This window comes from Euphorbia lathyris, chromosome 1 (assembly GCF_963576675.1).
Source record: "Euphorbia lathyris chromosome 1, ddEupLath1.1, whole genome shotgun sequence".
Taxonomy (NCBI): Eukaryota; Viridiplantae; Streptophyta; class Magnoliopsida; order Malpighiales; family Euphorbiaceae; genus Euphorbia; species Euphorbia lathyris.
Window position 1 is genome coordinate 54,621,583 of NC_088910.1, and position 14,174 is coordinate 54,635,756.

General features: G+C 36.8%; 2 protein-coding genes across 2 annotated transcripts; one reads left to right on the top strand and one right to left on the bottom strand.

Annotated features, from left to right (window-relative positions):
* The first annotated feature begins 6,997 nt into the window (after positions 1 to 6,997).
* On the top strand, positions 6,998 to 10,260 carry LOC136233661 (protein COBRA-like). The gene is made up of 6 exons (XM_066023383.1): positions 6,998 to 7,293; positions 7,681 to 7,760; positions 8,107 to 8,563; positions 8,934 to 9,093; positions 9,217 to 9,491; positions 9,587 to 10,260. Exons 1-6 carry the CDS (start codon positions 7,191 to 7,193, stop codon positions 9,877 to 9,879), a joined length of 1,368 nt encoding a protein of 455 aa, XP_065879455.1. The 5' UTR covers positions 6,998 to 7,190; the 3' UTR covers positions 9,880 to 10,260.
* Positions 10,261 to 10,774: 514 nt separating this feature from the next.
* Positions 10,775 to 13,455, bottom strand: LOC136233669 (COBRA-like protein 4). The gene is made up of 6 exons (XM_066023389.1): positions 13,303 to 13,455; positions 13,133 to 13,212; positions 12,030 to 12,486; positions 11,805 to 11,952; positions 11,443 to 11,720; positions 10,775 to 11,304 (listed from the first exon to the last, which is right to left on the bottom strand). Exons 1-6 carry the CDS (start codon positions 13,379 to 13,381, stop codon positions 11,024 to 11,026), a joined length of 1,323 nt encoding a protein of 440 aa, XP_065879461.1. The 5' UTR covers positions 13,382 to 13,455; the 3' UTR covers positions 10,775 to 11,023.
* Between the last annotated feature and the right edge of the window lie 719 nt (positions 13,456 to 14,174).

Below are 14,174 nucleotides of genomic sequence, written 5' to 3' on the forward strand. Positions count from 1 at the left end.
CGCAACTCAGCGTGAGTTCGTTACTTAGTCAGTTTTATAGCAAGCAATATATAAAGGAGTTTAAGGGTTAGAAATATGTTACTCAGCAGACATATCCTGGTTCGGCCTCTCCGCCTACGTCCAGTCCCCGGAACTCATCCGAGCTTTTTGAATTCTCTACTGAGCTCTTTAAAGGTAGAGCACGAAACCTTTTACAATAAAAGCTGAGTATACAAGAGTACCTTCCTCTATACCTCTACTCACTCCTATATCTACCGCTGAGTACTATAACCGAGTACTCAGCCTCTCCTTTCTATTCTTCTAGAAATGATAAAGTATTTGTCCTAAACAACAATTGCTAAGACACTTTAGATGATTGAAAATCACTCTAGACTTTTACACAATAATTGGAAATTGGTGTAAGGTTTTTTCTTTGCTTTTCTCACAGAACTTCAAGTATGAATTTGGACAGCGTTTCGACTGATTGAAGATCTGCATCGAATGAAGCAAATGAGAGGCCTATTTATAGTGACACGTGTTGAAACACCTTTCCACAAGATTTTGATTTGACAAAATCATCCATGATTAAGAGGCAATTAAATTTAAATGCTTTGATTTAATTGTACTAATGTGTTTGTTCAATATTGAGTGCAAAAATATATATATAAAGATAAACAGGTCATAAGTCAGCATAAGCCAAAGCTGAGTGGAACGGAACTCAACATGAAAGAATAGAAGCTGAGTGGAGTAGAACTCAATCTCAGAAGTCTTCTTCAAAGTTGCCAGAACGAAGCTGACTAAATTAGAAGACTCCTTCAGAATTGAATAAACAGAACGGAGCTGACTAAAAAGGAACTTAGCATGGAAGTTGAACATTCGAAGATAACGAATGAAGCTGAGTAACAGTCAGGACAGCATGAAGGATCCGTTCACTAAAGGAAAAAGTCTGCCAATCTTCTGCACCAATAATTGAAGCCTCGAAAATACACAGAAGACTAATTCCAAGAAACATGGGTCAATGGATTATTGGTAAAAGACAACTGTCACAAAAAGACAAGTCTGATGCAAGAAGACAAAACCTGACGCCTGAAGAAAACAGAGGAAGGGAATGACAGAACAGTCTGAAGCTGACCAGAAGATGTTCCCTAAAAGAGCCGTTTTGGTGTTAATGGCTAAAACAATTCAAATGATCCATCTGCAGATTTCCATCTATAAAAGGACAATCAAGAACCTTGGATCATTGCCGAAGTATCAAAAGAAAAGTACAAGAGAGAAAATCTTCAAAGCACTTAAATACAAAAAGATCTTACACCGAATCTTTTATTCTTTGTGTAAATGCTAGATTGATTGTTTTGTAATCATCTAAGGTGTTCTTTAGTTGAAAAAGAACAAGTGCGTGATCAATAGGAATATTGAGAGTGTTGAGCTGAGTACTTGGTTGTAAGTATTCAGTGGTAGAAAAATCTAAGTGCTGGGTTGTAGTACTTAGTAGGAGCTGAGTAGACGAATAGAGGACGTACTCTTGCATACTCACTGCCTTGTAAAGGGTTTGTGCTCTACCTTGAAAGAGCTCAGTATTAGATTGAAAATCCCAGGAGGAACTGGGGACTGGACGTAGACAGAGAGGCCGACCCAGGATAAGTCGTGCTGAGTAACTTCTAAACTCTTTCTCTCAATATATATATATATATATATATATATATATGTGCATGTGTTGCTTGTGAAATTTACTCAGCTTATAAATTGTTAAAACTGAAACTGAGTAAATCTGAGTGCTGAGTTGGAAGCTGACCTTTCAAGTGTCAATTCCCAACTCTCAAGTCAAGCAGTCTTAGTCAGCATAGAACTAAAACTGTCTGACCAATCAATCGGCCGGGCTGACCAACACGCTGAGTTATCAAACTCTTAAAATAACATGAAGTCAGCATAATTAAAAGCGAAAAAGTTACATTAGTTCCTATCCCCCCCTTGGAACTAATTACTAGGGACCAACAACTTGAGGCACCGGTAATTTCGAATTTCGAAATAACCATTGGAGGGAAACGGTTTCTTGTCGTTGTCACTCAGTACGCGCTCAGTGTCGTTGGCCAATGAGATTCTTGCATCTTCTGTCCACGGCAGTGCTCGATAGCTTTTCGTCCAGTAAACAGAATGTTTCGACATTTTTGGCAAAGTCTTCCAGACAGCTTCCTGCGCCTTTTGAACTTTACCCAAAGTAGAAATACTTTGTCTAGAAATTGGTTCTTGTCTGCCGCTGCCTTGTACTTCTTGTCGACACACTCAGCAGCTTCATCTTGAAGCAATTGAGAGAAGGCTTCTCGATCCTTCTTCATGCTGAGCTTGTGCTTTGTACAAAATGCCCGCGTTTTGTATCTTGGGTCGTGATGTCTTGATGTGTTGACTTGGGCTTGACTTCCACTTATGGGCTTTATATCTTAATGTCTTATATACCAATAAACTCAACATTGAACAAACACATTAGTGTAAATAAATCAAAGCATTTAAATTTAATGTTAATATATTTTTTTTATCAATTACATAAATAAGTTTGTCAAATCAAAATCATGTGGAAAGGTGTTTCAACACTTATCTCTCTTGCTTTGACTCATATAAGTGGTCAATGTGTAGGGTAATTATAAATACAAAAATATTCTAACGTTCATATAGGTATTATTTTATCGAATTTGACAACCCGAAAATGTAGGAATCAACAAGTCACGGAACTTACGAACCCTGATTTTTTAGCCAAATAGAGTTAGCATCGTCTTTCCAAAGGAAACACGAGCTAAGAACTTAACGGAACTGATTGGTTTACTCTTAACCCTATTTGCAAGACTAAGTAGTTCTTGTTATACAATTTGAATGGATGCTCTTTATTTATTCTAATTTATCATAATCCAACTCACTCCATAAGGAATAAAAATTGAATATGTCTCACATATAGTTTAGGGGTAGTTAAATAAGACCAACCTTATTTACCGCTTAGATAACGACGTAAAACCGAGTAGTTTGGTACTTGCGGTATGAATCCTATGGATTCGATACTTGGACTTAAACCCAAATTTATTACTTGATAACGATGATGTACACTAATCACTTACTTAAGCACCTCTCAAGATATAGGTCGAGATACATCTCATCAGCCTTCACTAGGCGCAGCTGTTTATTACTGATAAGGGGTGGTCAAATATCATTGTTGAGATGGACATGAAAGAAGTAGATCTGGTGGTTCAATTCAATACGTAAAATTTATCAGAATTTAGTACAATCATTAACTTATGTTATAGGTTATTTGTTAATTGTCACAAGATTTCTGTTTCTTTTGTTAAAAAATCAGCCAATAAAATAAGGCATTATTTAAAGAGTGATGTTTTATCTGTAGATACGATTAAAAATTGACATTCCGAACCTATTTCTATAAATGCTCAAATGGTTCCGAATGTTTTATTCTTACATTAATAAAAAAATTCTTTAAAAATAATAATCAATAAATATCGAAATACTAATGATGATAATATGAGACTTCTTACCAGCCTTTCCAAGGATGATTTCAAAGACGCCCTCTTTCAAATGCATCCGGATAAGGCACCCGGTCCGGATGGTTTTAACCTAGGCTTTTATCAACAATTTTGGCCTATTATAGGAGATGACATATTCAATGCAGGGGTTCAATGGTTTAATCAAGGTACGTTTCCTATAGGTTTAAATGATTCGCTAATATGCCTTATTCCCAAGTACGATGATCCTCATACTATGAAATATCTTACTCTAATTGCTCAAAAAACTTCTCCCTTCTTTGATTTATGAATCTCAATCAGCCTTTGTTAAAGGAAGAAATATTACGGATAATGTTCTCATTGCTTTTGAGGTCATTCACTGTATGCAGAGAAATGTTAATAAGAAGTAGGGTGATGTCGCTTTGAAGATCGACATTAGGAAAGCATATGATCGGGTTGACTAGAATTACTTGAAAACGGTTATGTTAAAGTTAGGTTTTTCCAATCATTGGGTTAAATTGATAATGCTTTGTGTTTCCACGGTTCGTTACTCGGTTAGAGCCAATGATCAATTGGTGGGACCCATCTCTCCAAAGCGGGGACTGCGTCAGGGGGACCCTTTATCTCTGTTTTTATTTCTATTTTGTGTTGAGGGACTGATGGCTTTGATTTCTGAGGAAGAAAGGAATGGAACAATTCATGGGTGTAGAGTGGGGAGGGGGGCACCGACAATTACTCACTTGATTTTTACGGATGACGCCTTGTTATTTTTTTCGAGCATCAATTAGGGAGTGTCGGGTTGTGAAGAGAATTTTGGAAGATTATACCGAGGCGTCGTGTCAGGAGGTGAATTATTCAAAATCTGGTTTTATGTGTAGCAACAATGTTACCTCTGAACTTCATATGGCTGTTTTGGCTTTACTTGGGGTGGACAAGCCCATTGATACGGGGCATTATTTGGGACTCCCTTCTTTAGTAGGTCGGAAAAAAGGGTTATATTTGCTCATCCTTGGGATAAATTATGGAATAAATTACAACTTTGGAGGGGCAAAACAATGTCAAAGGCGTGGAAGGACATGCTTATTAAAGCGGCTGCTCAAGCTATTCCGGTTTATTATATGAATGTTTTTCTTTTTCCTGTTTATACTGCTGAAGAGTTACAAAGGATGCTCGATTCCTTTTGGTGTGGTTCGAAGAAGGAGGGTGAACGGAGTTTAAATTGGTTGAGTTGGGAGAAGTTATGTATTTCAAAGCATAATGGAGGACTCGAATTTCGTGATTTCACGGCTTTCAATTTGGCCATGTTGGGTAAGCATGGTTGGCATATGTTGTCAAACCCAAATTCTCTTATAAGTAGAATTTTCAAAGCAAAATACTTCCCTTGTGGGGATTTTCTTCAAGCTCGTTTGGGTAATTCCCTGAGTTTTATATGGAGGAGTCTTTGGAGCTCTCAATTGTTGCTAAATGAAGGTTTTAGGTGGAAGATTGGAGATGGAAAATCCATTAATATTTGGAAAGACCTTTGGCTCCGTGATAAGGGAAAGTTGAAATTGGAAACGCCAATTATTAGTGGCTTTGAAAACTTGACAATTGGCGATTTGTTTATTCATGGAACTATTAGTTGGGAGGTTGAGCTGTTAGGGGAGTTATTCTTAGAAAGAGATGTTAAGGAAATTCTTAAACTCCCTCCACGAGTTGGGATTGCTACGAATAAATCAATTTGGAATGAAAGCAAGTCGGGTCTGTATACGGTAAAGAGTGCTTACGCATTGGCTACGGAGGTTGTGGCTCCTAATGATCATCTTATTGTTAGGGGTGATTGGGACAAAATCTGGATGGCAAATATTCCTTATAAAGTTAGATTTTTTATATGACATCTTGTTAGAAATTGTTTGCCATTGCGTTTTAACTTGTGTAGGAAAGAATTACAGATTCCGGATAGGTGTGCTGTGTGTGGTAATGATCTTGAAGATGTTTGGCACCTATTCATTTTATGTCCTTTTGCTGTTAATGCTTGGCGGGATGCGGGTTTATTGATGCTTTTGCAACATTTGACGGGAGCTGCTGATAGTTTTTTGGGATTTATTTTTGTTGCTATGGCTAGTTTGTGCAGGTTTAATGGGGAGAAATTCCTAATGATACTTTGGAGTTTATGGAGGAGCAGAAATAAAAAGTTGTGGCAGAATGTATCTGAAAGTTCAAACCAAGTTATCACTGTGACTGCCGAGGTTTTAAATGACTAGAGAAAGGCGCGAGCTGCTGCAAGGGGTCGGTAATTCGTGTACAGCAGCGGATATATCAGAAATTTTATGGCAGAAGCCGTCTTCTGGTTTAAAGTGCAACGTGGACGCTGTCTGTTTCGGGGATACCATGCAGGTTGGTCTAGGTGCTGTTTTAAGAGACGCGGATTAGAGGTTTGTGGTAGCGAGGACCTCAACCGTTGTCGGATTACCATCGGTACAAGAGTGTGAGGCTCTTGTGTTATTTTCTGCGCTGAAATGGGTGATGGAGGAGGGACATAGTCAGGTGGTTTTTGAGTCGGATGCAAAATTTATGGTTGATGTTATTACTTCCAGAGCTGATGATGTATCAGAATTTGGTTCGTCGGTTTCCTGTTGTCGTTCTCTTCTTCTTAACAACAATTACTCTGTTTGTTTTGCAAAGCGACAAGCGAACGGGGTGGCTCACTCTTTAGCGAAGTCCTCTCGTTTTTATTCTTGTCCTATGTTTTTGCATGTTGTTCCGTCTTTTTTACATTCTGTACTTAACATTGATTGTCCGGTAGAGACTTTTTAAATTCATTCTTTTCAGGAAAAAAGTTATCGAAATAAATATCTTAATAAGTTGGGATGTCTAACCTCTTAATCGCGTTCCAACCTTTCATTAAAAAAAAAATGAACCGACAAATATATCCTTCATTTGTTTTAATATTAAAAATAATTAGTAATATAATAAGAGTAGTTAGAGCAAGAGAGAGACAATGAAAGTGAATATTTTAGTGTGCACCGACAGTTTGGGATTAAGATGGAATGCATCTTCTTCTACTCCACACCCCCTTGACCCTATGCTTTTATTACTTTTCTTCTTTTCAATTATTATCATTTATTTACTCTTCTACCATTACTACCCCTAACTACTACCCAAACTGCCCTATTATAAAACCAAAAATAATGCAAATTAAACTTATTTATTTTCCATTTTCTTCGCATTTTTGGTTCATTTCCTACTAAATCAATAGAACAAATTGAGGTTGTTGCTGTACAAATTTAGATACAAGATTATGATAAATATATATTATTATAATCAATTAGGAATTTAATGTGTAAAATTGAAAAATTAAAGTTTAATTAATGGAGGGGTAGTATATATATTATATTATTTATTTATTTTTTTAGAAACCTAATATAATCAGTGAGTGGAATGTTTGTAGGAAGTAAAATGACAGTTGAAGGATAATATAGTAATTTAACAGCACGGCATAAATTAATTTAGCTGCATCTATGTTTGAAGTGTGGTTTATACTAAAATTTCTGGTAAATCAGTAGCTTTTATAAAATCCAAGTTGAGCGGAAGAAAGCTCTCCCTTTCCATGTGAGAAGAAAGTCCACATTACAAAACACACACAGCTGTTTTCTTCTTTCTCATGCAGATCTTCATCTGAAGAAACGAATCATTAGCTTCTGATTTTACTCCTCAATTCTGCAATTCAGCAAAATGGAGTTTCACTTCTCTTCAGTCGCTGGATCCATCACCAAGCTCACAACCTCTATTGTTTTCCTTGTCTTCTTGCTTTCTTCCTTCACTTTCACTCCTTCAGGTCATTCTCCTTTTCTTTCCACGCTTTGTGTTTTATGTATTTCTTATTGAATCTAGATTTGCTTAACTACTATAGAATTGTCTCACTTTCAATTAACTAGGTTAGTTGAGAGCCTTTGCAGTTTGGTGAAAAAGAAACCTGAAATTTGTATTAGTAGCTTCAACTTAAGATCTTATACCTTCTTTACTTTACTTTTCGCTTAATTGGATTGATCTGTTAACTTGGAGCTGTTACTGGTGGTGTTTTTGTGTAGATCTTTGTTTGGCCATTAGATTTCTATTTGATAATCGAGCATTTGTCTGTTTTCACTTGTTGCTTCAGTTGGATATTGTGAGAATTTTGGAACTTAATAAACGTAGTTTCGATTTTGGCTTGATGTAATTGCAGAGGCCTATGATGCTCTTGATCCAAATGGAAATCTCACTATGAAATGGGATGTGATAAGCTGGTCTCCAGATGGCTATGTTGTAAGTAAATGATTCAGTTTTATGTTTCACATCTACCTATTAACAGCTTCTGATTTCAACCGTTCTACAAGTTAATTTTCTTCACTGGTCAAAATAATTCATTCTTGTGCTTCTGAATTAGTACTAACTTGTAGTATTAAGCATGGTTATCTCTTCAAATCTAAGCTAGGTTAACATCTTTTGTATCTCCTTTCATGCTCCCCTCAGCTTTGATGTAGTGATTTTTTGTTTCTCCAATTTAATATGCTTTTTAAACTCAATTTGGTAGTCCAAAGACCGTAACATACCTTGAAGTTATTCTTCAAATGCTAATGTCGTTGGCTTGTTCTCTTATTATGCTTGACAGGCAGTTGTTACAATGTTCAACTTCCAGCAATATCGTCAAATTCAAACACCAGGTTGGACATTGGGATGGACATGGGCGAAAAAGGAAGTAATCTGGAGCATGGTGGGTGCCCAAACCACAGAGCAAGGAGATTGCTCAAAATACAAAGGAAATGTCCCACATTGCTGTAAGAAGGATCCAACTGTTGTGGATTTATTGCCAGGAACTCCATACAACCAGCAGATTGCCAATTGCTGCAAAGGTGGAGTAATGAGTTCATGGGCACAAGACCCTGCTGGTGCTGTAAGCTCCTTCCAAATCAGTGTAGGTGCTGCTGGAACCACGAACAAGACAGTTAGGTTACCGAAGAACTTCACCTTGAAAGCACCAGGGCCTGGATACACTTGTGGGCCAGCAAAGATTGTTAGGCCGACCAAATTTATTTCAGCAGACAAAAGAAGAGTTACTCAAGCTTTGAGTAAGTTCTATGCTAAGTCTTTGAAAATTATATAGGATCAATATTGAATTGCGATTTGTGATCATGCGTGCGTATTTTTAGTTGGTGCTGATGGTTAATAAATATGAGCTATATCCTCATTACATTTTATTCTTGCTTATGTATGTAGCTTATCCACCTCTTTCAAATCTTTATTTATAGTTCTTTTATGAATACACTGTAGTTGTTACACTAAAACATTTTCCTTTTATAAGCCATTGCCTGAAATAGGATTTGATTAATGCTGAATAAGTGTTACTCCTGTTTATATAAAGTAATATGTCTTTCATTATGGTTAAACATTAAACAAGTTTCTGTAATTTATCTAACATTTGCTCGCATGTCTTGGCAGTGACCTGGAATATTACTTGTACATATTCACAGTTCCTGGCTCAAAAGACACCTACCTGTTGTGTTTCTCTGTCCTCTTTCTATAATGAGACAATAGTAAGTTGCCCGACTTGTGCTTGTGGCTGTCAGAACAGCACAGCAGGATCTGCGAGCTGTGTGAAGTAAGTTTTCTCGTTTATCTTTTTTGCTATATAATTAAGTTATTTTCTCTCTTAAATTCTTACATATGTTTTTACTGCACTTGGTCTTGTTTAATGATCTTTGTCCTTCATTATCCATGACAGTCCAAAGACTCCGCATTTAGCTTCCGTGGTTAGTCAAAGCAAACCAGACAATACACCTTTGGTCCAGTGTACCAGCCACATGTGTCCAATTAGAATTCATTGGCATGTTAAGCTCAATTACAAGGAGTATTGGCGGGTGAAGGTCACGATCACGAATTTCAATTACAAAATGAATTACACAATGTGGAGTCTAGTTGTGCAGCATCCCAACTTCGACAACCTCACCACGCTTTTCAGCTTTAATTACAAGTCACTCACTCCTTATGATGGATTAAGTGAGTAAAATCTTGCCAGAATAATTTCTCTCCTCTTTTCCACTTATTCTTTTTAGTTCTGATGTGAACTCTGGGAAATGAATTGTGTTTTGCAGATGATACTGCTATGCTATGGGGAGTTAAGTTCTACAATGATTTTCTTTCACAAGCTGGTCCTCTTGGGAATGTGCAGTCAGAGCTGCTTTTCCGAAAAGATAAATCAACATTCACTTTCGATAAAGGATGGGCTTTCCCTAGGAGGATTTACTTTAATGGTGATAATTGTGTTATGCCACCTCCAGATGCCTATCCATGGTTGCCAAATGACAGTTCCCGTCTAATTATCTCGATTATTCGTCCAGCCATGGCATTCTTGGTGTACATTGTCATCTTCTTTGCTTTCGTGTGATGAAACATGTCCTAGCGAAACTACTAAAAGCTATATATTCTCTAACAATCTGTAAACCTGAATGGGTATGATCTACATTGGAACATCAAGGAAACCATTCTATAGCTCAAATATGTCAAGTGCTGAAAGTCAATGCAACAGAAGGAGTATGCGATAGCTTGTTACACAGATCTCACCACAGTTTTTGAATTTATGAATTGTCTTTTAGAGTATTTCTTCCACAAATTATTTTCTCAAGCTATAGCTGTTTGTTTTTCTGTTAAGTAAACTGTATTTTAGGTCTCTTCTTTACACACTTGGTTATTTTGTCTGTAGAATATTCATAGCATATATATGTTCTTATCAATATAATAAGAAACTTCGCGGAGAACTTGTAGTTGATTACTGGATTTATTTCTATCATTACTTTCATCTATGGATTCTCTAACTATATGATAGGGATTATGCTATTAATTCAGATGAAATTCTTCAAGCAAACCCAAATGGTCCTAAAGAGCTAAAAGTGTATGTACGCAGGAATAAGAGAATGACTGTGGGACCCAAACAGCCAGCTGGCAAGTAAGTTAGTTATTCCTAGGGGAGAGTGCACAATTAGTTATTCCTAGGGTATTACGCTCTGTTATATAGGAGGGTAATCTGTTAGAAGAGGCAGGCAATTTTGTATCTCTTTTCTGCTGTAGCAGGGCTCTCTTTGAGAGAGGGAAGATTCTTCTTCCTGGTTGTTCCTTAATTCTGTTCTTCTAATTCGGATCAATAAACTCTCCTCTGCTTTCTTTCCCATTTTATATAATACAAATTATTCTTGTTTGGTATTGTTTCTATCACTATATGTACTGCTTCTTATGCTACAGAAAAGAAAATCAGAAGTATAGACAAATTAAAAGGCAAATAGGAGAATGAAACAATATGATTTTATAGTGGTTCACAACAGATGCTGCAGAAATTCCAGTAGTTTAAGGATGCACTATAATTTGACAAACATGTTCATTCTTTGGCACTTTAGCACAACTAATTTGTAGGTAAGAGTCAATAATGATTTGTATACCTGCTAAAAGAAATGTTCTGGATTTCAAAATTGCTCTGCATTGTCTGTTACAAAGAGATCTGAATGTTTTAACTATATCATTTTCCCCATAAAACATGATCACCAGATGCATACTAACATCAAGAGCAAAGAAGCTGCCATTAAAAATGCGACTGGCTTTGCGTGCGCAGAATTTGGCAGGTACGGGTATGCATCTGGTGGCGGCAGCTTGCATTCATCACCATTGAAATACACTTTCCTGGGAAATGCCCATCCCTGCTTCAGAGTAAAAGTGTTCCTGTCTTTCCTTAGAAGCACCTCGGACTGTACATTTCCGAAAGGGCCAGCTTCCATTAAAAGGTCATTGTAGAATTTCATGCCATAGAACATGCCAGTGTCATCTGCACAAACAAGTCATTTACAAGTGTTATGACTGCATCCTAGAATTTTAATCAGTAAACTTCTTCAGCATTTTATCTGCAGCTAGCTTCTGCAAATGAAAATGAAAACGAAAATGTTTGAATGATTCATGTACTCACTAATGGCCTCGTATGGTACAAGAGGCTTGTAATCAAAGCTAAATACTTGTGTCACATTGTTGAGATTCGGATGCTGAACGACAAGTGTCCATTGCGTGTAGTTCATTCTATAATTGAAATTGGTGACAGCAACCTTGGCACGCCAGTAGTCTTTGTAATTGACCTTGACATGCCAATGCACACGAACAGGGCACATGTGATGTGTACATTGCAGCAGAGCTGCATTGTCTTTCTTTGGTGTGTTTATTCCCTTTCTGTGTGCTTCCTTTGAGGTACTCCTGCAATTTGAAAGTACCATTAGTGAGTCACTTCCATAATTCTGATAAAACGGACAAGGAAACATTTCAACATTTAAGGCTTACTTGATGCAGCTGTTCTTATTCTGGCAACCACAAGCACAAGAAGGGCAAGGAGTGATAGTTTCGTTGTAGAACGACGAGAAGGAGACGCAGCAGGTTGGATTTTTTGAGGCTAGAAACTGTGAGTAAGTGCAAGTTACATTCCAAGTCACTGCATACAAAGAAGTTTTAACATCTTATGTGGTGCTCTCAGCTCAAAATATAGTTACTTAAAGAGAGAAAACTTACTGAGTGCTTGAGTTTTTCGCCTGCGATCAGGCGTAAGGAAGACGGTAGACGGCACAACCTTTGCAGGGCCACAGGTGTAGCCAGGTCCCGGACCAAGCAAAGTGAAGTTCTTAGGCAGTTTAACCGTCTTATTGGAGGTTCCACCCTGTCCTACACTGACCTGAAAGGCGGAGACGGACGCACCGGGATCCTGGCCCCACGCTGCAATGACACCGCCCTTGCAACAATTGGTGAATTGCTGGTTGTAAGGGACTCCGGGAAGCATGTCAACAACAGTTGGAGTTTTTTTGCAGCAATGAGGTATATTACCCTTAAACTTGGAACAGTCTCCTTGTTCTGTGGCTTGAGCTCCTACCATTGACCATATCACTTCCTTTTTAGCCCATGACCAGGACAAGGTCCAGCCAGGGCTCATTATGTGCCGATACAATTGGAAGTTGTTCATGGTTACTGTAGCCTATAGTAAAATTGATCCAAGGATTGTTAACATCTTATACAAACTACTGGATTAACTTTTTGATCTCAAGTAAGAATAATCTCAAAAACATGATAATTTCCTTTTTCTAACTTTTTGAATCTGGTTTGAGTTTCAACCCTGCAAAAGCTTTTTCTATGAAGGCAAAACCTATGAGTTGAGGGGGCTTTAATTTTTTCAACAAACTAATAAAAACTTCTAATAGTGATGTTTGATAAAAAAAATAGTTTGAAAACGAGGATTGTACTCAAATTGTTATTCAAAACAAGTTGGTGAAAGGAGCTCTTCAAATAGAGAATTGAAACATTTACATTAAAATACTATTGTGTTCCTAATTATTATCTTTACCTAACAAACAAATAAACCATATCCAGAAATCAACTAACATTTACACAAACAGCTAATCAAATCTGCTAATCAACTGCTAATGTTGTAACAAGCTAACTGCTAAATTCAAAGCTCCATTTGCCAAATAGGGTGTTATTGATGAAATCCTTAAACTATGACAATGTCAAGTGCCAAAATGCATTCTGGCTGTTACTAATTTAAGGAGAAGTTGGAAAATATATAAATAGTGAATTCCTTGAGCAAATAGAACAAAAATGATGATGATGATGATGATACTCACCACATAACCGTCTGGTGTCCAAGACATGACATCCCATTTAATGGTTATATTCCCATTTGGATCTAATGGATCATATGCACCTGCATTCATTAATTAATTAGATTAGATTAGACTAAAAGAAGAAAGAATGTCATTAGCAAGAAATGAAGATGTCCTAAGGTAAAGTGTACCTGAATTGGGCAACATCAAGAGAGCTAGAGAGACCAAGATAATGAAGTTGAATTGAGAAAAGATGCAACATTTTGTCATGTTGAAGTTGCAGGCAGGAGAGGAGAGGAGGTAGAGATGAATGTTAAAAAGGAAAATGAAATAGTTGAAGATGTTTCACCTACTGGTTGTTAGACTGTATTTTTATTTGGATTTCTGGATCTTTAAGCAAAAGTTGTGAAGTCAGATGAAATGATGCAAAAGCTGGTAGCTGGCGGGAGTTTTTTGAACATAACATCTCAACGGTTATTTGATTTTAATTGTGGTGAGTTGAGGTGACTTTGGACTGCTTTCAACTCAAGTCTTCTACTCCCAGTCTACATTCTATTTACACTAACTAATGCCTAATATACAACATGGATAAAAGCCTCAGTTTTGTCGAAAGCAGCCTTCTTTTACCGTTTAGGCGCTCGAAATCGAGAATCTCTTTCGATTTTAGTCTCTTTAGACGTTTTTTGGCCCTCTAGGCACATAGATTGTATAGTTGCATGATGAACAAAAAAAATGTTTATTATTGTTATTATTATTTTGTGTCAATAATTCATTTTTGAGATTTGTGGATTATGTTTATTATTTTGGGATATTTTGGTTTAATTGCGTACTTGTTTTCATGATATTGTTTAAAATTTTAAGGACAATGTTTCATAACTATTGATGAATTATATGATGTGACTCCAACTCATGACCTTCCTAGTCATAGGTAAGCTCTTAACCACTAGGCTAAGAGCTTCACCACCAATGATATTGTTATTGAAATGTTGATGTTTGCCATTTTTAAAAATATATGTTACAAATATATATCTTTTTCTATATTAAATTATTTTATATTATTAAT

Bases quoted from the DNA above. Each gene is read 5' to 3' on its own strand.
- LOC136233669 (XM_066023389.1), bottom strand. From the start codon at position 13,381: ATGACAAAATGTTGCATCTTTTCTCAATTCAACTTCATTATCTTGGTC. The intron at 11,721-11,804 runs GTAAGCCTTAAA...TTCAAATTGCAG, and splicing joins AATAAGAACAGCTGCATCAA to GAGTACCTCAAAGGAAGCAC. The intron at 11,305-11,442 runs GTGAGTACATGA...TTGTTTGTGCAG, and splicing joins TGTACCATACGAGGCCATTA to ATGACACTGGCATGTTCTAT.
- LOC136233661 (XM_066023383.1), top strand. From the start codon at position 7,191: ATGGAGTTTCACTTCTCTTCAGTCGCTGGATCCATCACCAAGCTCACA. The intron at 7,294-7,680 runs GTCATTCTCCTT...ATGTAATTGCAG, and splicing joins CTTCACTTTCACTCCTTCAG to AGGCCTATGATGCTCTTGAT. The intron at 8,564-8,933 runs GTAAGTTCTATG...ATGTCTTGGCAG, and splicing joins AAGAGTTACTCAAGCTTTGA to TGACCTGGAATATTACTTGT.